This window comes from Polypterus senegalus, chromosome 11 (genome assembly GCF_016835505.1).
Source record: "Polypterus senegalus isolate Bchr_013 chromosome 11, ASM1683550v1, whole genome shotgun sequence".
NCBI lineage: Eukaryota > Metazoa > Chordata > Cladistia > Polypteriformes > Polypteridae > Polypterus > Polypterus senegalus.
The window spans coordinates 123,952,704-123,974,921 of NC_053164.1; the positions used below are offsets into that span (position 1 = coordinate 123,952,704).

At 35.2% G+C, this 22,218-nt stretch overlaps 1 protein-coding gene across 2 annotated transcripts in view; it reads right to left on the reverse strand.

Moving 5' to 3' along the window:
- bmp1a (bone morphogenetic protein 1a) overlaps nucleotides 1-22,218 on the reverse strand; it is a 415,384-nt gene that overhangs the window by 209,672 nt on the left and 183,494 nt on the right. For both annotated transcript variants that reach the window (XM_039769599.1, XM_039769597.1), the window contains exons 3-4: nucleotides 16,157-16,312; nucleotides 12,249-12,366 (exon numbers count right to left, since the gene is read on the reverse strand). In XM_039769599.1, coding sequence (XP_039625533.1) covers nucleotides 12,249-12,366; nucleotides 16,157-16,312 — 274 coding nt within the window. The remainder of the gene's footprint in view (nucleotides 1-12,248; nucleotides 12,367-16,156; nucleotides 16,313-22,218) is intronic.

Consider the following 22,218-nt stretch of genomic DNA (forward strand, 5'->3'; position numbering starts at 1 on the left):
AGATAAAAGGTGCAGTAAAACTTTGCTTGCCTCTGTGGGAGTGTTTTAGAATCAATGCTGTTCTCCAAAAGAGAGCTTGAGATGTACAGGAAAAAACAAAAAAGATGTGACTCCTAATTCTTTTGCCCTTTTGATCGGAACATTCATTGGCCTTCTTGCAGTGGCTAATTTAGCACTGAAGTCTTGATAAAAAATAAATTCAGTGTCCTTCAAAGGAGAGGTCCTGAAATTCTTTTGAGTCTCAAATAACTGTCAGCCTGTCTTAATAATTGATAAACCGTATTAAAATAGCAGGAGGACGAGACTACTTATCCTGCATTATAATAGTGGGTGGGCTAGATATATTATCTCGTGGACTATAAACCTTGTTGCCCCTTCAATAACCAGCTCAAAGGAAGCAAGAGCAGGAAAACGTCTTGGCCATAGCTGATGAATGAAAGTTAGCATATCGTTTCCTTCATTATCAATCTTTACATCGATACGTCTAAGGATATTATGTTGCTGGCAGTCTTCCATCTTGGTGAGCTTTGCCGACAATAACTCATCCTCCCCATTGATGACAGTGAATTCCACAGTATGGTGGTCAGCCATTACTCTAATGGAGGCAACATAGTGTGGCAGCATTTTGAAGTCAGCCTTAAGGCATTCATATCAGCCTGGAGCTCTGTATGATTCTGCTGGATGATGTCATGTAAGGAGTTCACCTGGTTCCCAACAAATTTTTTCATCTCTTCAACAAACAAAGTCACGAAGTGACAGATGGCACTCTCTTCTGAGCTGCTTTCAGGCCGAGGTATCTTTTTATCTGGACTGCTAATGAGAATTGGGATCTTCTTTGTGAAGCAGCCATGATCGGAAGCACCAAGGTAAGCTGAATCTTATATACCATTTTGAAAAGTCTACATGTCAAGGATGAAGTCAAGCAAAATGTCTAAAGGGGACAAGCAGAACTATGCGGCTATTAGTAGTATGCATCAAGGTTATTATAGTTTTGCCTTTTAATATTAGTTTTTATTTCTATATTAATTCTGACCTTACTTGGAAATTCAGTTTGGTTTTAGTTTTCCTTCATAGTGACCATGTATTTTTAGCTTTAATTTAGCTTATATTTCACAAAGACATTTATATTCTATATATCATATTTTAGTTTCAGTTTTAATTTTACTAATTCTGGTTAAGGAGCTACTATGATTTTATTTTGTGTCACAATCAGACAGAACTGTACACTTAACAGGTTTGGATATGATACAAGTTTAATGTTAGTGGTAGCTTACTAGACTACATGTTTTACTATCTGGTTTTGTTTTGGTCTGATAGTATAATGAAAACCAAATATTGAATATGAACAATTTTTTAATTTTTAAAATATTTTCTTTGTCATTTTTGCTGAACAAATGTACACTGACTATGCATATGTTCTTGCCCAGAATTGGCCAATCGCGATGAAGTTATCCAGAACGGGATTGCAGGAAACCTGGAGTACATCCCAGAAACTTTGCAAGGCAGGAAAAATCCCTGGTAATCAATGTATATGACATGGCTGATATTATGAACAAAAAGACTATGATATTTCAACTATCAATTTTGAGACAGATAAAGATTGAAAAGAAAGGGAAAAATATTTTAAAACATAACATACATTACATACTATGTGTCATCATAGTGAAAATACAGTATTTTTAAATGTGTTGACTATACTCAATGGAAATTATTTATAAGGTACTGTCCAAAAATAGGTATCACAATTTTAATCTATTAATAATTGATGATAGAGTCCAGAACGATGGTGAAAATTTCAAAGATGTACAAGGTAAGAAACAGCTGCGCAGTTAATATTATCATATAGGACACTTATTGAGAAAAACAAACCAGGAAATTCTTATTTTTTTTGGTAAAAAGAACATTTTTTTCTTCTTCCTTTTAGATTTTTTCACTTCAACTATCATCATATTACTTTTCTATCTGTACTTCAGTGTAATGTTAATGATGTCTTTCATTGCCAATAGTTGCTCTTCTGAATGCCTTCGACCATAGATTTCTCAGATTTTGTTGAACTAATAATACTCAGTGATAATTTTAGTTGGACATGGCACTTCTTCATTTATGAGGGGATTTTCCTGGTAAGAATTTGTAACAGTAATTTTGTATTAAATTACAGTAGATCTATTCACAAGTAGTAATTGTGTCTTAAGATTAAACAGAAACAAATATTGTAGCGGTTGTATATTTGATTAAACAGGTTCATGTATCTATGCAGATTTTCCACTGTTACAAATCACCAAGTGTAGAAGCATACAGAGGTTCAAAAATTTTAAATTCCAGAAGCTGGAAGGACAAAAAGTAATGAATAAGCAAACAATAAAAATAAAAAGTAAAACAAAGTGGAGTTACAATCAAAAATGCCCATGCTTAAAAATAGTTAAAATGCAAACAAAAGTGAAAAGTATAAGTTATCTCTTACTCTAAATAATACATTACACAACTTTTTTTTTTTAATTATTAACTTTATTTGAGGAAGATAATATTCCATACAATACTAGAATTACCAAAGCTTATGAAAAAAACTTGTAAATCTGGCCCACCTTAAATCAGCTCGCACCTCTCCATCAGTGTCTTTTGTCTTGTAAATGTCAATAAGCCCAAGCAGCATGCAGCCTGCTATACCATCCTCCCCACCATTGCAGAAACTGCAAAAACCTCTCCCAACTGAAACCTTGTTTATCAGGGAGTCGGGAACTTAGAGCTGTATATGCTAAAAAATATATTGTTATTTGGAACTCATGCATTTCATGCGTGTTCCGTGTCTACAAAGATCTATGCAAGTGTAGCATGACAGAAATGCTGAACACATACCTAAAAGACAAACTTTCTCCATGGTGGAAGCTGCCATCACACGTTTGCCGTCACTGTACTTTGTATATAAAAGCCAGATTGAATGTTATTTACCTTGATTTATTTACTTATCTTCCTACAGTATAAAGTCACAAGTAAACTGCAGAACTTCCTGTGTTTGATCGACACTGGCATGCTGACACAGTACATGTGTGCTGAAGTGAATTAGAGCTGCAGGTGGAAGCTCCTTTCGCACCCTACGCAACTGTGTTTGATGGTACTCAGGAAAAGATGCCAGTCGCCCCACAGGAGAAAGACTTTCCGAGACTCTTCAGTAAGCGAGTGACTCTCCACACTAGTGTTTACATGTGGACGGTATATGTGCCCAAAAAAGAAGTCTAACTGCATTCTCATACCATTGCTCGCATACTGAAGTGTCAGCAGCCATTTTTTGTGGCATTACACATGTAATTTGTGAGCATGCCCTTGTCGATCAAACACAGAAAGCTGTGTAGTCTACATGTGACTTTACGCTACAGGAAGATAAGTAAATAAATCAAGGTAAATAACATTCGATTTGGCTTTTATATAAGTAATATATAAATGTTTCTTGTGTAAAGACCATCACAAAACATAATCAAACAGGAGTTTGCACGATACGCTGGCCAGCTCTGTAAGCCGTGCTGTTTCTTTGAAGGACAGGTGTGGGGAAGACTGACTGGTGGTAGGATGACGCCGTACTTCGTCCTGCATCAAAACAGTGCCATCTTTCACCTTTACGCCTCGTGCAGCTGCACTGTTCTTATATGTGAGTGGACGTTTCATGTGCAGAGGGCTTGTGTTCCCTTTTGTCTGATCTGAGTTCATGTCTGTTATAGCTCGTCTTTATTTGAAAACAGCAGTGTCAGATCGGGGCGAGCATGAATGCAACTGAGAGAATAAAACTGAAAAAAAAAAGTTAACCTTTACAAGTACCATACATTTACACCAGCTGTTACAGACTCAAATCAAATGTATATAATTATTGTATAATAGTAACAATAAGAGCAGCTAACTACTCAAAACGTGTATTTTGGGACATGTGAAGACTCAAACCCGGGACCTTGAGAAAAGTAGTCAGCTGTTCTTACCACTGTACTACCAAAGAAGTCACGACAACAAGCCACAGTGACCCAATTTCTTTTTCTTCGGTTATAGTCTTGAATAAAAGCCAATTTGTTCTGTTAAACTTGTACCTTTTGTGAAAGTGCTAATTTCATATTTGGACTTCAGTCTTCACACATTATACACTTCATGTCAAAATGTTGTTGTTAGTACTAAAACATGAAAAAAGTTTGTCTTTTAGGTATGTGTTCAACATTTCTTGCATTTCCTGTCATCCTATGCTTACAAAGATCTTTGTAGACACGGAACACACATGAAATGCATGTGTTCCAAATGACAATATATTTTTTACTCATACAGCTCTAGGTACCTGACTCCCTGATAAACAAGGCTTCAGTCAGGAGAAGTTTTTGCAGTTTCTGTGGTATTGGAGGGATGGTATAGCAGGCTGCTTGCTTCTTGGGCTTATCAATACATTTAGAAGACAAAAGACGCTGAATTGAGAGGTCCGATCGGATTTAAGGTGGGCCAGATTGATGAGTTTTTTCGTAAGCTTGGTAATTCTAGTGTTAAGTATAACTTGTACAACAAAGAATATAACATGACATACAATCAAGTCAAACGTAAAAAACCAAAATTTAACCCCTACCTGATGTGTTTGTCTTTTTAAAATAATAAAACTTATTTTTTACAAATAGCATAATTTATTTATGGATCTGCAATAATAACTACATTACAAAAGCGAACATCTTAAAAGCGAGACTATCAATGAAATCAAGCGTCTAGGCATGTATTTGTAGAGAACGTAGGTTCCCCCGTGTTTACTTATCTTTCCAGGTACTCCTGTTCTGTTTCGATGTCCCAATGAAGTTCTTGTTAGGTTAACTACCAATGTCCAAGTGTGAGTAAGTTAGTAGGTGGATAGGATCATATACTGCAATAGATTGCTACCTAATATATTTCCTAGCTTGTGGTCAAGTGCTGGCAGGATAGGCACGGTCTCTGAACTTGATGTGAACATTATACACAGTTTTGAAAAGGGAAGAAGGAAAAAACTGAAAAAAAAACTTTTGCTGTTTACAGTTGTTGATGTTCTTGAAATTGGCTGTCTCAGAAGTATTGCAATTATATAATGCTTTACATGTAAAACACTTTTCTGAATGCAAAATAACACAAGGAAAAGGGCTAGCACTCAAGAACTATAGCTGTACACCATAAGGAGAGTCAGCAGAAATGCTAAATGCAGAAAATCTTGCATGATTACAAAAATGAATGTAATTTAAGCATTGCTGTCAGAAGAAAGGCTGCTTTAAGTGTCTGTGCCTGACAACACATACAAACAATACAATGTTAATAATTATTTTATATCACACCTTACACATGAAGCACCATTCTTTACATGCAAAACATGTACTTATAGTTTAATTTTAAACACTTCAAATGCAGTCCAATTAACAGGCTAAATATAATTTACAAGTTATCTTGATTCTTTGTTGAAAAGCCATGTTATTATTAATGTTGGAACCTTGTTAGGGTAAGCTGCATGAATTTGAAACAACTTCTGACTATTGCTGTAAGTTTAACTAAATCATTCTGTAGCATTTGTACCCAGTATATTGTCAAGGGAATGATGTGGTGATGATGATAATAATAATAATAATAATAATAATAATAATAATAATAATAATAATAATAATAATAATACTTTTTTTGTTTTCTGTAAAAATTTATAAATAGTAAGTTTCTCTTTAGAAATAAATGTATGTCAAAGACTATTAATCTGTTTAACTGTTTTGGGACCTTTACATAACACTAAAATCTAGTTGTTATTTTAGTGTTATTTTAGACCCATCTCTATCCTGCCCTTTCTAGAGAAGGCAGTCATTATGCAGTTAAATGCCCACCTCAATAAACATGCTATTCTTGATAAATTTCAGTCAAGTTTCAGAACAAATCACAGCACAGAAACTGCACTCGTTAAAGTAGTAAATGACTTGCGGGTAAATGCAGACAGAGGCCATTTATCTGTTCTCATCCTCTTAGATCTGAGTGCCATATTTGACACCATTGATCACAATATTCTTAGAAATCGCCAATGGGTGGGCCTCTCTGGCAGTGTCTTAAATTGGTTTGAATCCTACCTGGCAGGGAGAAATTCTTTGTTAGTTGTGGTAATCACATCTCAAACACACATGATATTCTATATGGTGTTCCACAAGGCTCTATCCTGGGTCGGCTGCACTTCTTAATCTATATGCTTCCGTTAGGTCAGATTATCTCCGGGCACAACGTGAGTTACCGCAGCTATGCTGATGACACACAGCTGTACTTATCAATAGCACCTGATGACCCCGACTCTCTCGACTCACTAACACAATGTCTTACTGGTATTTCTGAATGGATGAATAGTAATTTTCTCAAACTAAATAAAGAGAAAACTGAAATTTTAGTAATTGGCAATAATGGATTCAATGAGGTTATCAGAAATAAACTTGATGCATTAGGATTAAAAGTTAGGACAGAAGTAAAAAATTTAGGGGTAACTGTTGACTGTAATCTGAATTTTAAATTGCATATTCATCAAACCAGTAGGACAGCATTTTTTCACCTAAGAAACATAGCAAAAGTTAGACCTCTTATATCATTGAAAGATGCTGAGAAATTAATTCACGCTTTTGTTTTCAGTCGACTAGATTACTGTAACGCACTCCCTCTCAGGACTACCCAAAAAAGACATCATTTGCAATCATAAATCATTTGCAACGAGTGCAGAATGCAGCTGCTAGAATCCTAACTAGGAAAAGAAAATCCGAGCACATCTCTCCAGTTTTGATGTCACTACACTGGTTACCTGTGTCATTCAGGATTGACTTTAAAATTCTGCTTATGGTTTATAAAGCCTTAAATAATCTCGCTCCATCTTATATATCGGAATGTCTGACACCCTATATTCCAAATCGTAACCTTTGATCCTCAAATGAGTGTCTCCTTACAATTCCAAAAGCTAAACTTAAAAGAAGTGGTGAGGCGGCCTTCTGCTGTTATGCACCTAAAATCTGGAATAGCCTGCCAATAGGAATTCGCCAGGCTAATACAGTGGAACACTTTAAAAAAAACTGCTGAAAACACATTACTTTAACATGGCTTTCTCCTAACTTCACTTTAACTTAATCCTGATACTCTGTATGTTCAATTCATCATAATAACTATTCATAGTGGCTCTAAAATCCGTACTGACCCCTACTCTCTCTTCTGTTTCTTTTTCCGGTTTCTTTGTGGTGGTACCACCTACTCAAAGCATCATGATGCTCCAACATTGATGGACTGAAAGCCAGAAGTCTACGTGACCATCATCATCAAGTCCTTCCATGAGAACCCTAAATACAAAGAGGACTGTTTCATTTATGTTACGTATATTGCCAAGAGGGGACTAGGCAGTCTCATGGTCTGGAATCCCTGCAGATTTTATTTTTTTGTTTTTTCTGTCCACCCTGGCCATCGGACCTTACTTATTCTATGTTAATTAATGTTGACTTATTTTTATTTTTTACTGTGTCTTCTATTTTTCTATTCTTCATTTTGTAAAGCACTTTGAGCTACATTTTTTTTGTATGAAAATGTGCTATATGAATAAATGTTGTTGTTGTTGTTGTTTAATAGTATTTATTTGTATGTTGGTCGGTGCAAACTATTGTGACTCTTGATTCTGTTATGCAAATGAAGTAAACCCACTTAAGATCATTACTCTTGTGTTGTCATGTTGATCTGATCTGATTACTTGACAAGCTCCCTCAAAACATGTTGTAAGAAAAGTCCATATTTGGATACATTTCAACTATTTTTTTTTTTTTGCAGAGTGCTTCCCTGAAAACATGTTATCAAAAAATATAACAAAATAATTAACTAGAAAAAAATTTTAAATGGATTTTCATAACTGAGGTTTCTGGGAGTTAATTTCAATTAAATGGTCAGAGGTACAACGCACTATAAACAGAAAAATTAATAATTGTACTGTATTGGGTAAGTCTGATTTTTAGACATCTGTAAATTGGAATGATCACCTGCTTAGCATCATGATTGGAGTGTTTACTTATATTTATTTATTTTGTTAAAAACTTTTGATTATTTTTAAAGACAAAAGTTTATTTTTTGAATGTGATTTTCATTAACTCCTTTTTATTAAAGATGATATAGTGAATGAAGGACAGAAATTAATGCAACCTGTTGAAAGTTCTAAAAGAAGTTCCTCTAGAACTTTACTAGACATTGGTCTTGCTTTTTCCAACAAGATTTTAGGAGCTAAATAATTTACTAAAATCATTTTTTTATTAGAGGATGAAAAGGAGTATGATAAAAAAAATCAAGAAGTAAATAAGTAATTTTGAGAAGTTTATAGTTTTTTTAAAGACTGAATCACAGTTCAAGACAGAAGAGGAGGAGGTTTGCTTGTATGATACTTTCTTGAACACCTTATACTGCATTTAACAGGAGAAACTTCTTAAAAACTCTTTCAAATGTTTAAAATATGTTTTTGTTGTAAAAAGACACACAGATTGCATTACCATTGTCTTCGCTTGCATGATTCTTATTATTGTTTATGTTTTGAACATTTTGGACTATCAACCGACAAAAAGTGCTTGATTCTGATATATGCAGCAGTATACAACCACATTTGCTTAATATGAATAGTTTAAGGTAAAACAATTAATGTTGGTAACAGAACCCAATGGAAATTGTGAGTGTAGGTTTGGAATATGTATGAACAGGTTTGCATATAGGCATACATAGATTTGGGCAATATAGTGGAGTTAGGATTGACTTTTCACGCTCTATACGAAGTTCAACATATTATATAGGTCAAGTGGCCAAACATTTTGGACAAATAACACATAGTAATCTGCATGAAAATAATCATCTGTCACTACAATGACACACAAGTTACAAGGCTTCAATCCTTGCCTGGTCCATGTGGAGCTTTAATGTTTCCTCGTGTCCTCAGAAATGTTGCTTAGGTTAACTACAGATTTCAAATGGATTCTGTATGAGTCTTGATATGTGCATGTGTATGCTCTGCAATGGACTCGTACCCTGTTAAATACAGTTTCCTGCCTTGTATCTGATGCTGCTGAGACAGAATCCAGCTCCTCCCAACCCTAAACTGAATTAAGTATCTTTGAGAACATTAAGTTTGTTTTGGGCTACTAACTTTGTTCAAAAACTTCCTAGAATTTTGACAAAGTGTTGTTGTGCTGCTGATGTTGTAGCTAGATGTCAACACTCTCAAGCTGGATTTTGCCCAGGGTATATTTTAAACAATTTTAAACAACATAAATGTAATCAATGAAAGATTTTTACTTGGATTATGGAAAGTTTGGTGCATATTAAACTACAGTGTTATCTATGCTTGTTAAGGTCCAGTCTTTTTCTGAGATGCTGATTGAAAGGTCCCTTCCCTCTGTTCCCTAGGATAACTGAAATTGCTTGAAATGATTTTATATATTGTTGAAATGGTGTATGAGTTTTCAACAAGACTAGCTATTGCCTATAGGATAGATATATGTGTGAGGTGTGGAAAACTGGGTAGGTTTTGTTTAACAGAATTTCTCATTTGCATATAAGAGAAAAAGTGTGTAGCTGAAAACTTTAATTAGGAGTATCAATTTTCATAACATACAAATATACACTCTCTAAAAAAGATCCTTAAGCATCTTAATTTCTAACGTTTTATATACCGGTAGGTTAAATACTTAGTAGGCTTGAGAAGGCTAAAAAGGAGTTCTCTCTTATTTGCTTTAGAACACTTTTTTTACTGGTACTGATTTGCGAAGGTTGGAATCCGTATCAATGCCAAAATTTTAACATCAGTCCAACATTAGCATATTGTGACATTTTCTGTGTAGAGGTTTTCTAATGAAACACAATGTCATTTGGAAAACCACATTATTTGATTATATCATAGTATTGCACAGTTTCTTCACTGCACCAAGACAGTTATGCAGTGGTTCCCATTCTGTATTTTATTATGATTCTATAAAGCAGAGAGAGAGAGAAAGAGGGGGAGAGAGGGGAGAAGGAGAGGTTGGAATCATGCATTGATACGGTGTGTTGCTACATCCACCACACAACAAACCACTCCAGGGTCCCAAATTAGGCCCTGAGTGCAGCCGTGCAAATGGGTAACACCTCAGCACCACCCTAGATCGTGTGGAACACTGTAAGGGTTTTTTTTTGTTTGTTTTTTTTTTAGTGGCTGGAGTGACAATCCTTCCACAACCCCCGAGTTTTTCCTGCAAGTTGTAGGAAAAACTAAATTGCCTCTGATACTTTTACATAAATGGATGCACTGCAAAAAATGGAATCTAAGCAAGTGAAGTTTTTATATCAAGCCATTCAGCCTTGAGTTCAATACTTTATTTTTATTGACTTATCAAGAAGTTTGTATTTAAGGTTATTTAACTTATTTTAAAAAAATCTTGTAAAGAAAAATTTGCTTACCCCATTGGCAGATTTTATTTTTATTGTTAAAAGCAAAAACAACTATTTTAGTCAGCACAAACTAAATCTTTAATAATTTAAGATCATATCTTCTTTTTGGACAAGGTGTATGCTGACAACTGATATGCATTTTGCTTAAATGGTGGATCTGTTACAAAAACTGGAGCTAACAATGTCAGTTAGGTCAGCATGAATGATTCAGCAGATATATGGCTAAAAAATGATGTCACTATACATCCAGACTGAATTGTTAAGTGCAGTCAAAACAATATAAAATAGCAATGTACATGCCAGGTTTATGTGGTTTTGTGTCACCTTGAACTGGCTTTTTTGAGAATTTATGTGGTAAAAGCTCTAAATACAAATCCCACTGTTTCAAAAAGTACACTAGTAATGACTCCACCCTGTAACCCAAATTCTCTCAAATTTAAGCTGCATTCTATTAACATGTAAGTATGAAATAAATGTCTACGGAGAGGTTTGGTAAGATGATTTCTTAAAAAAAAATATACACATAAAAAATAAACAGACAAAACCAAAATGACTTCAGACGAAGAAAGAGCTTGTTTCAGGCTACCAAATTATCCTACTTTACTAAGATTAATAATTTCAACAAATTTTACTTTGTGCTTTCAGATCAACTACCCTTCTCACAGTCAGATGACTAGATTTATTTGTTCATCCATCCATTTTTCAGGACTACTCATGTAAGCCTCAAGCACAAGTCTGGACCTAAACCTATACAGGTATCATTACATCTGCAGAGAACACTCATGCACACTCCATTATTCCCCCACAAAAAGTCAGCTTGGACTCACTTACCAACCTAGCTTGCTTGTCCCTGAAAAGCATAGTAGTGGAGAAAAACACTACTAGACAAGTTGAGAACATGCAAACTCTACAGTGACGGTGATAGGCTGAGATTTGAACATAGTCTCCTGGAGCTGTAAAGCAGCAGTTCTTACCATTTGTCACTGTGCTGTCTTGAATATACTAAATTTTAAAACTGATGAAGAGAAAATTAAACTAAAACGAATACTAATGCATAAATACTTAAATAACATTAGATTTTTTAAGTCATTAGTTTCTGGGCTAAATGAAGTGGTATTATTTGACAATTTTGCATCCTCCAAAGCAAGGAATAAGTGTAATGAGCTCCATTTTGCAATGGTGAAATGATCTAGATAGATAGATAGATAGATAGATAGATAGATAGATAGATAGATAGATAGATAGATAGATAGATAGATAGATAGATAGATAGATACTTTATTAATCCCAAGGGGAAATTCACATAATCCAGCAGCAGTATACTGATACAAAGAAACAATATTAAATTAAATAGTAATAAAAATGAAAAGAATTAAAATAAAATGAATGTTCGCATTTACTAGATGCCACCTGAAGGAATTTAGTTATGATACCTTTACTTCTGTAATTTTAACAGTAATGTAAAGATATGTGCCAGCTTGTATATTCACACAAAACAGTTTTAACGATTTTATGATAAAGGGGAATGATATGAATGTTCACAGTATGGATAATACATTCTCTAGATAACTTACAGAGAGGACAAATCATTGTATTGTAGACAAAATATTCAAAAACCTCTCAAAAAGTTGCAACATATTATATATTTCTCTCAAATCTAACATTAAAAGCTTGCAACTTATTCTTAAATGAATCTGAAAATTCCCTCTTGCTGCTGTAGTGCCACTAAAAAATTAATTTGTTTCTCATAAAATTCAGACACCTTTGGGAACTTTCCATAAGGTAAAATAAGAATGTCCCATTAAACTGCAGCAAATCAAACTCACCCACATGGTCGGTATGTGAATACAATATAGCTTTCTTCATCAGTTCTTTCAATGAAGGTTACACAAGCATTCTTTTCCCAATGCCGCATGGCTTGCCGGAAGATGGCTCTCTGGGTTCCTAGGAGATGAAAAAGCTTATTAAAACATAACTTGGATAAGCAGCACAAACAAAGGGGAAACATACTAAAATGAAGATGCCAGACCAAGAATCCTAGATACGAAACTGTCTTTAGACTACGTAACACAAATCATACGCACTATCTTCAGTGATTCGACGTTTCTCTGCTAGTTAATACTGATATGAACATATGAATATTCAAAATTTGTTATTTGCATAATAAATGAAAATGTTTCAGGCCACTTCATAATAATCCAATGTGTTGTTGTTAGCCATTCTTGGGTGCTTTCAGAAATTTGTTTTGGGTCATTATCCTGTTGAAGGAGTCATGACCTTAGACCGAAATGGAGCTTGCTGACACTTAGTAGTACGTTTCGCTCCAGAAAGTCTTGATACTCTTGAGATTTCATTGTTTCGAGCACAGGCTCAAAGCAAATGTAGAAAAGCACCCCAAAATACAACTGCGCCTCCTCCATGTTTCACAGTAGGTATGGTGTTCTTTTCTTTGAAAGCATCATTTTTGTCTTTGGACAAAGAGCTGATGTGACTTGCCAAAAAAAGCTTTAGTTGTGTCTCATCTATCCAAAGGACATTCTCCCAGAAGCATTTTGAATTGTCAATATGCATTTGAGCAAATTCTACTCCGCCTTTTTTATTTTTTTATTTTTACAGTGGAGTTCTTCTGTGTTTTCTTCCATTGAACCACTGTCATTCAAAATGCAATGGATACTTTCAAAAACCGATGAACCTTAACCTTAGAGTTCAGCTTATAACTCTTTGGAAGTTGTCCTTGGCTTTTTGTCTAACATTCTCATTATCCTCCTACCTATTCTGGGGTTGATTTTCCTCTTGCAGCCGCATCCAGTGAGATTGGTTACCATCACATTGACCTTAAATGTCTTAATGATATTGTTTTCACAGGAAAATCAAGATGCTTAGAGTGGCCTTATAGCCTTTACTTTTAACATGCTTGTCCATAATTTTCTTTCTGATCTCCTCAGACAACTCTCTCCTTTGCTTTCTGTGGTTCTTGTTTAGCTTGGGACACATAATAACACCAAACAGCAGAGTGACTTATTTTCTCCATTTAAACAGGCTGAATAACTGATTGCATGATTAAGAGACATGTGTACTAATTAAAGAAAACAGCTAGTTTAAAAAAAAATCACTGTAATCCAATAATTTTTTATCTTTTCTAGGGGTACCAACAAATGTGTCCAGGCCATTTTAAATTATTGTATATTCTACAAAGATATTTTATCTCTTTTTACACTTGGTTTTCTTTACTTGATGACATAGCAAAGGCATGTAGGGACAATTGCATTTCAGATACTTTTTCACTTTTCAGGAAGCATATAGCTCTTTTTAAATGACTTGTAAGGGTGCCAACAAATTTGTCCACATCTGATATTTAACTGGGTATATTACCAGGCTTCAGTCAAAGAGCCTTAGTTATAGTCCTGTTAGTTAATCAGATGTATGAAAAGTACTATGTAACTAACTAAGTACTTTCCTGTGTACAATATTTAAATTTTTATTTTAACCAGGAGCAAATGTTATTAGTTCACTTGAGATACTTACTGTTGAACATTCTACGTACAGTCCTGGTTGGTATTGGTGTAAAAGAGATTGCAGAAGAACAATGTATTAAAGAACATCACCAAGAGTGGTATTTAGTAATGTTATGACGGTGATTTAAAGTTAAATAATTCTTAAAATGGGGGAAGCCCATGTATTTCTCCAATTAGAACTCTTCCCACTGAGTTAGCATACAATCCCTAAAATGTCTACTTACGCTGAATATCACTGCATATATTGCAGTTAATTAGATAAAGACTTTAGTGACTATAATAAAAATCACTCAAAATGAAGGTAGTCTAAAGTATATTACATTTTAACAGCTAACAACATAAAAGGTAGCACTGCTCCCTTGCAACAATAAGACAAAGGTTCAAGTCCAGGGTTCTCCCTACATGGAGTTTGCATATTTTCCCTGTGTCTACATGGATTTCCTCAGATTGTTCTAATTTTCTCCCATAGACTAAAGACAATGAGGTTAGGTGGATCGTATGTTTGTTTGTGTATGTATGTGATGAGCTGGTGCCCTATCCAGGATTTGTTCCTGCTATGTGACAGATACTTCCAGTGATAGGCTTCACCTTCTCTATGACACAGCTCCAGATTTCAAAAATGGACAGACAGACAGACAGATAGACAGAAACCATGGAGAGGTCCAGCATTTACTTGTACTTAAGACAATTAATATCAGATACTTTAAGCTTCTACTTAAACAGTTTTCTAAAAGACATATTTTAGTTGTACTTTAGCAACTTCCTTACTTAAAGCAGGTAACTCTGCTTTATCTCAAATATGGCTGTTGATTGCTTTACAAAACACTGCTTTTCAATGACCTTCCTGCACAAAGTAGTATAGTAAATATACTCAACTGGTTTCATAAGACTGACTTCCAACAAAATATTACACAGTCAAAACTTAGCTCTAGATTTAGAAACACTCCACAATCAGTCTCATTGTTGCTTCTTAAAAACCTGCAATATGCTCAATAATCTTTTTTGATGACATTGTTGATGGTTCTTCAGTGGTCACATTTGTACTCTACTTTTCCTTTTACTTATATTATATGTAATTTGACTCTTTCACTGATCCAACTGTACATATTCCTACATAGTATCTGTTTATAATTAGTTATACTGTATAAATTAATTGAATTTCCGTACAGTTTATCATGTATTGAGACATTTTGTAATTTTATTTGTTCTGCAAAGGACCTGGTATGGATGTATCATATGATAGCCATAATATAAAGTTTTCTAGACTTCACAGACTAGCCCAGTCATTGTACAGAGTTACATTTATCCTTGTTGGCATAGCTTCTTCTCAGATGTACTTCAGCTTTTATCCAACACGCCAAAAATGTACTCATTAACTGTTAATTTTAAACTGATTTGGGATGGGTGTGTGAAAGTGATATATTAAACAGACTAGCATAACCTTCAGGGTTAATTATCAGCCTTTGCTGCCAGGTCCTGGCTTTATATTTATTACTGTAAAATAGAATTGAACTGGTTGTATAAAAGAAAAAAAATCAAATTCCACATTATATTAAATTAAAAACTATTAGTACAACTTTATACTGTACAGTATATCCTGTGAGACAGGATACACAAGACACTACTACGATTGCTACAAGGGGTGTTCAATAATTTATCTTTGAAAGAAAGTAGAAAGAATGTTGAAACAAGTTAGGGTATTTTGTGACATGTCTCAAGGTTACTCATGCACAGTTGTGGCTTAGTGAGAGTCTAACATTCCAAGAGACAAGATATCATGAAAGTCCTTGTACGAACCAAGTAAGCTTCTTCATTACAATGAACTGGTTCACATGTCATGTCAATCACAGGCTGCCATCCGAGAATGTGGGTTACAGCAGCTGAACATCCTCCCTACAGTCCTGACCTGGCTCCCTGAGATTATTTGCTGTTCTGGGTTTTGAAGAAATCTCTCCATGAACAGCAGTTTTCAAGTGATGAAGACATCAAGGCAGCTGTGACATCCTGGTTTGAAGGTCAAACAGAAGATTTTTTTTTCTTCTTCAAAGGGGTTAAAGTAATTGCAGGAAGAGTGCATAAGGTATATGTAAGTATCAGGGGATTGAAAAATAAAAGCAAATTTTTTTAAGACTCTTTTCTTTCTTACTGAGGTGGATAAATTATTGAATGCCCCTCGTATTATTACCACAGAAAGAAGGCTTTGTGAGCGAAAGGCTTACCGCTAAAGTTCCCGCTGATGACATAAGGGATAACTCCATCCGGCCAAACCCTTTCTGGTCGAGAAGTGGCTGCTCGCTTAGAACGTAAAAGTCTTCTTCTTGTGCCAATGCTTCTTTCTCTTCTGAGGTAGTCATTGGTTGCATTAACTCCAGGCTCTGTTTAATTTACCAAAAAAAAGTATAATTGAATAAAACATTATCATCATACTTTAGGGAAAAAAATAATTTTTAAAAGCTAATTACATTTTCTCATTTTATAGCCAACAAAGTATATAACTCGTGAGAATAAATTATAGAGCTATGGCTCATAAAGCAAAGCTCTGTAATTAGGCCATATAAGTTCTTTAAGAAAGAAAGAAAGAAAGAAAGAAAGAAAGAAAGAAAGAAAGAAAGAAAGAAAGAAAGAAAGAAAGAAAGAAAGAAAGAAAGAAAGAAAGAAAGAAAGAAAGAAAGAAAGAAAGAAAGAAAGAAAGAAAGAAAGAAAGGCAATTCATGTCAAGCTAGTAACCACCATTTACCACATGATAATAGTAATTTATTACTTTAGGATAAATCATTTCTGAAGCAAAAACTATACACAGTAAAAATAGTAGCTGCAAAAAATATTACAGTGGGTACGGAAAGTATTCAGACCCCCTTTAATTTTTCACTCTTTGTTATATTGCAGCCATTTGCTAAAATCATTTAAATTAATTTTTTTCCTCATTAATGTACACACAGCACCCCATATTGACAGACAAAAAAAAATAACTTTTGAAATTGCTGCAGATTTATTAAAAAAGAAAAACTGAAATATCACATGATCCTAAGTATTCAGACCCTTTGCTCAGTATTTAGTAGAAGCACCCTTTTGAGCTAATACAGCCATGAGCCTTCTTGGGAAAGATGCAACACGTTTTTCACACCTGGATTTGAGGATCCCCTGCCATTCCTCCTTGCAGGTCCTCTCCAGTTCTGTCAGGTTGGATGGTAAACGTTGGTGGACAGCCATTTTTAGGTCACTCCAGAGATGCTCAATTGGGTTTACCGTAGATCCCGGAATATAAGCCGACTCGGTATATTAGCCGACCCCCTTCTCTACCTACTAAATGACATGTATTTGCAGATGACCAGTATTTAAGCCGACCCCCTTCTCCAAGCAAAATTTTCTAAATTTCCTTAAAAGTGTCTCTTCAAGTATATTTATCATGTTTATCGGCGAGAATTTGAGACTGGCAGCATTTTTGATGGAAACCAGGAAGTGATTGCGGAGAAGTTTGGTAAAATGAAACCTGTGTTGAAACTATATACGCAAATACGGTACACCAGCGGGTGGATTTCCGGAGACTCGTTATAAATTTGATTAACTTAAATATGCAATACAGTGGACCCTTGACTTACGAACTTAATTGCTCATGAAGGCTAACCCATAATGCGTTCCGAACCTCCCACTGCAACACTTACTTAACCTTTTCATGATAAAAAAGGGTTGTTTAATGTGCATAATTTACCAAAACGCCAATAATTTTTCTAATGTACTAACCAAAAAGTTATAAAAAGTGCCTAGCCTACCAGAAGTAGGCTAGATTAAGCTAGGAGCATGGCGGCACGCATGGTCGCAGCGGCTCAGGGCTCTCCTTTTCAGTGCACTTTTTTGTTGTTTTTGTACTTTTTTTTTTTCCCTTGTTTGTGCACAATCGGTTCGGCGAACATCCGCTACACCCATCAGAACCTTGTAGACATTGGTGTCCAGAGCCAGACATCTGTTTCGAGTGTTTTTCATCACACGCACAACATCCCAGACAACATAGCGAGACCAGCGGGCTCTCCATGGATTGTTGTCAGGTCTAGGAGACGACACAGACGGAGGAGGGAAAGAAAGCAGAAACGGGGCCGCAGATCCGGCGTTATGCTAAGGCTAAAAAAACAACCATACAAGCACTATACAGAACTTTTTCTCTGCACTGAAGGAGCTGCTTTTAATCTCATTGTAGATGTATATAGTGACAATAAAAGGCATTCTATTCTAGAAACAACAATTTTATACTGTACTCACCATTTAATTTGACATCTTTGGGCTGCAGGAAGGGAGGAGGAGGAGGAGAATGAAACGGAAGGTGGTTATTGTTTAGAAGGAGCCTCCTTATGCAAATCTTTTCTTTGTAAAATGGTCGAGATGGTGGATTTCGACATACTGTACATATTAGCGAGATCGGTCACACGAACAGCACTCTCATATTTCCACACAATTTCCATCTTCGTTTCGATTGTGATCGCTTTCTTTACCTTCTCTTCCTTCCTTAGCAATTATGTGTCTTGCTTGCATGGTCTTAATGAATTATATATATATATATATATATATATATATATATATATATATATATATATATATATATATATATATATATATATATATATAGGTAAATCACTGCAATGACCGAAATTAAATCCACAAACATATGTATCTGGGCTCCGACTGACGCTACTAACGCTCTTGGTTGTTTGTTTACAATCGCGCGAGCGGATACACGTGACTGCATCCGGGTCGTAACACAAGATGTTGGTCGTAAATCAAAACAAAAATTTTTATTTTAAACTTCCCGATAATTTATTAGAAATTTTATTAATAAAATCAACAACTAAAACACTTTTTTGAATAAATTCTTTATTTAATTTAAAGTACCAGAATGCAAAGTTACTTCTTCATCTGAAAGATGGCTCTGTGGTTTCGTCATTATTTACTTCCGTATTCATCGGCAAAACCGGCATTGCGCTGGAAATCTTGAATCTGAAACGATACCTGTTGTATAAACCGACCCCCAAACTCCAAGCCAAAAATCTAGGACGAAATTCTCGGCTTATATAACGGGATCTACGGTAAGTCAGGGCTCTGGCTGGGCCATTCAAGAACAGTCACAGAGTTGTTGTGAAGCCACTCCTTCGTTATTTTAGCTGTGTGCTTAGGGTCATTGTCTTGTTGGAAGGTAAACCTTCGGCCCAGTCTGAGGTCCTTAGCACTCTGGAGAAGGTTTTTGTCCAGGATATCCCTGTACTTGGCCGCATTCATCTTTCCATCAATTGCAACCAGTCGTCCTGTCCCTGCTGCTGAAAAACACCCCCACAGCATGATGCTGCCACCGCCATGCTTCACTGTGGGGACTGTATTGGACAAGTGATGAGCAGTGCCTGGTTGTCTCCACACATACCGCTTAGAATTAAGACCAAAAAGTTCTATCTTGGTCTCATCAGACCAGAGAATCTTATTTCTCACCATCTCAGAGTCCTTCAGGTGTCTTTTAGCAAACTCCATGCAGGCTGTCATGTGTCTTGCCTCTTCTCAGTGTGTGGAGACAACCAGGCACTGCTCATCACTTTTCCAATACAGTCACCTGCCATGCATTGATGAGACCCATCAATAAAGGAAATGCACCTATAATAAACAGGCATTATACAGCCCTAAACACTGCAAGTATGGAAATAAAGTTCTAATTCACATGGCAGATGTTGAAAACAACCAATCATAATTTAACATTCTGATGTATTTGTAATTGGACAACAATAATAAAAAAAAAAACTATTTCTTTGGGATTATATGATATTTATGAGAAATAATACTGAAAAAGTGGGGTGAAGGCATTGTCAAGGTCAACTTGAATGGATATAATGGAAATAAATGCTGCCTTATATAAAACATACATTGGGTTTATTTCAGCTATTTTGTGGTACTTTTAGCATAACAAAATAATGCATTTAACCATATCTCATGCACTTGTTGCATAATAAATTTTGTCCAAACATTGAACATGTTCCTTCTTGGAGATGTGAAAAGCATACATTCAGTAGTAGTTTTCTTCAGAAACTGCTTACCTTGGCCAAACCCTAAGTACTGTGGACAAAGTCTAAAGAGCTGGAAATGATATAAAGCTTAGTGAATGTGGTATACCTGAAGCTTTATTATGACTTATAATTGTGGCATTTTGGCATTAAGAACCAGTTTTGCACAGCCTCACCAGATGTGCAAAATAAGTAATAAGCTTCCCTTCTACTAATGTAATGGTTATTACAATGTTTATAACAACACTCGACTTTGTCTTCTTACGCATTTATTTCCAATTGTCCAACATATGTTTAATGTAGTATGCAGTCTTCATGGTGGGTGCTGCAAGTCTGGTTCTGATTCAAGGAGCAAGCTCTATTTACTATGCAATGTTCTCAGTTAACTTGTGGTTGCATGTGAGCATAAGCAACTTGACTTTTCCAGTTTCCAGTTTGGTGTTTGCACTTGAAGGCTACAGCTCTTTATTCTGGCCATTACAATTAGGACTGCTTTTCATTAATCATACAGTATATTTATGCTTCAGTACCAGGTTTACTCCTGTCAATGCTATGAAGTGCAAGCTAGTAATGAGGTATAAAAAGTCCAGCATCATTTGGTCCATTTGGTTTTTTGGGCTAGCTTTAAAAAAAACACAGAAACAACAGGCATGTAAACATTTTTTTAACTCATTTGCCAGCCTTGCACTGTCCAGAAAACACCTGCCCACAAAGTGGCTGAAGCTGCTACAGGACAGACCCAGAGACCTGCGTCGGTATCATTACTGTGCATACAGTATAGTCTGGGTGTTATATACGTCGTATGTATTATTGTGGCTGCACTTTTTTGACTCAAAGCCAATCAATTCTACAGTAACTTGAGGCATTGTAGTTTCAATCTGGACAATTCACAGACAATATATTTTCCTGGGAAAAGTATGGTTGCTCTCAGTTTACTCAACATTTAAATGTATATTACAGTATTTTGTCAGATAATGATTATATCAGGAGGCTATCACAATGATCTGACAGAAGGGATCAGCATGTAACTGTTTAATTGATATTTTGTAACATTAATAGTGCATGAACTTGCATGTCTCACTAGCCATTTACATAAGGAGGGACAGATGATATTAGTTTGTTAAGTTAATGTTAGAGATGTCTGCACACCTGAAGGAAAGTTCTGGTACAGGACTAGTGGAATTTTCACACCAATAAAACCAATGACTGTGAATCATGCAAACACTCATTTACCTGCATTATGACATGAGAAATAATTTATATTAAAACAATAAAAGAACAAAGTTGACAATGGGTGGCTAGAATTTGGTCTTAAAACCACCTTGCATACGAGTATACATTTTTGCAACTAATGAATGATGTTTGTCTGTTACTGTTTCAGAATTGTCATACGTTTATATGAAATTTATATTTTCCTTACTATATACTTTTTGTAATTATAGTAGAGTACACTCGTTTCATAAGTGGATGTGAGTAAATAAGAATAAAGTAAAATACTGTTAAATGAATAGAAATTGGTTAATTAAATCAGTTAATTAAAGCAGGAGCAACTTTTAAACTAAAGCCATTAAAATAATTGACTGAAGTAGTATTTTGCTGATACACTTAATGAAAACTCGCAGAAGAACAGATGTTAAAAATCCAATAATTAGAATAAAGTGGAAATATGAACTCCTAAAATTTGGATTTAGAAAACCTTGTTGACTAATCCTTTCTTCCACACACTGGGCTACGTATTAATTTAAATTATTTTGTCGCTCAACTTTGTCTTCAAGTCCTCCCCTGTCAAAAACAAAAATGGGCACTTGTTACCACTTTAGATGGGTTTTCTCTTTTTTGTTATGTGTGTTGAAACCCTTTTAAATTACTAATAATATTAAATTTTAAGAAACTATATCGATTTGTTACTTAATAAGTGACGCTGGTGTTACTGTAACCAATACACCCTATGCTCATCAGTAAAATGATTTTAGCCAACACATGAACCCTTGCTCCCTTTAAGATGGAGTTAAAGTCATGTCAGCACAGTGCATAATTAATGCTAAGCAGATTGACAAAAATACACATAGATTCTAGATTATATTTACTTTTGATCTGAAAACTGTAAAATTAAGTCGTTAGAAAGTGAAATGCTTAGAAAAAAACTAGGCCATCTGGCATTACAAATAAGGCCTTAAGTAAAGAATCTAGGTCTCATTTCAGATTCAGAGCTACACTTCAAATCACACAATCAACACATTACTAAGACC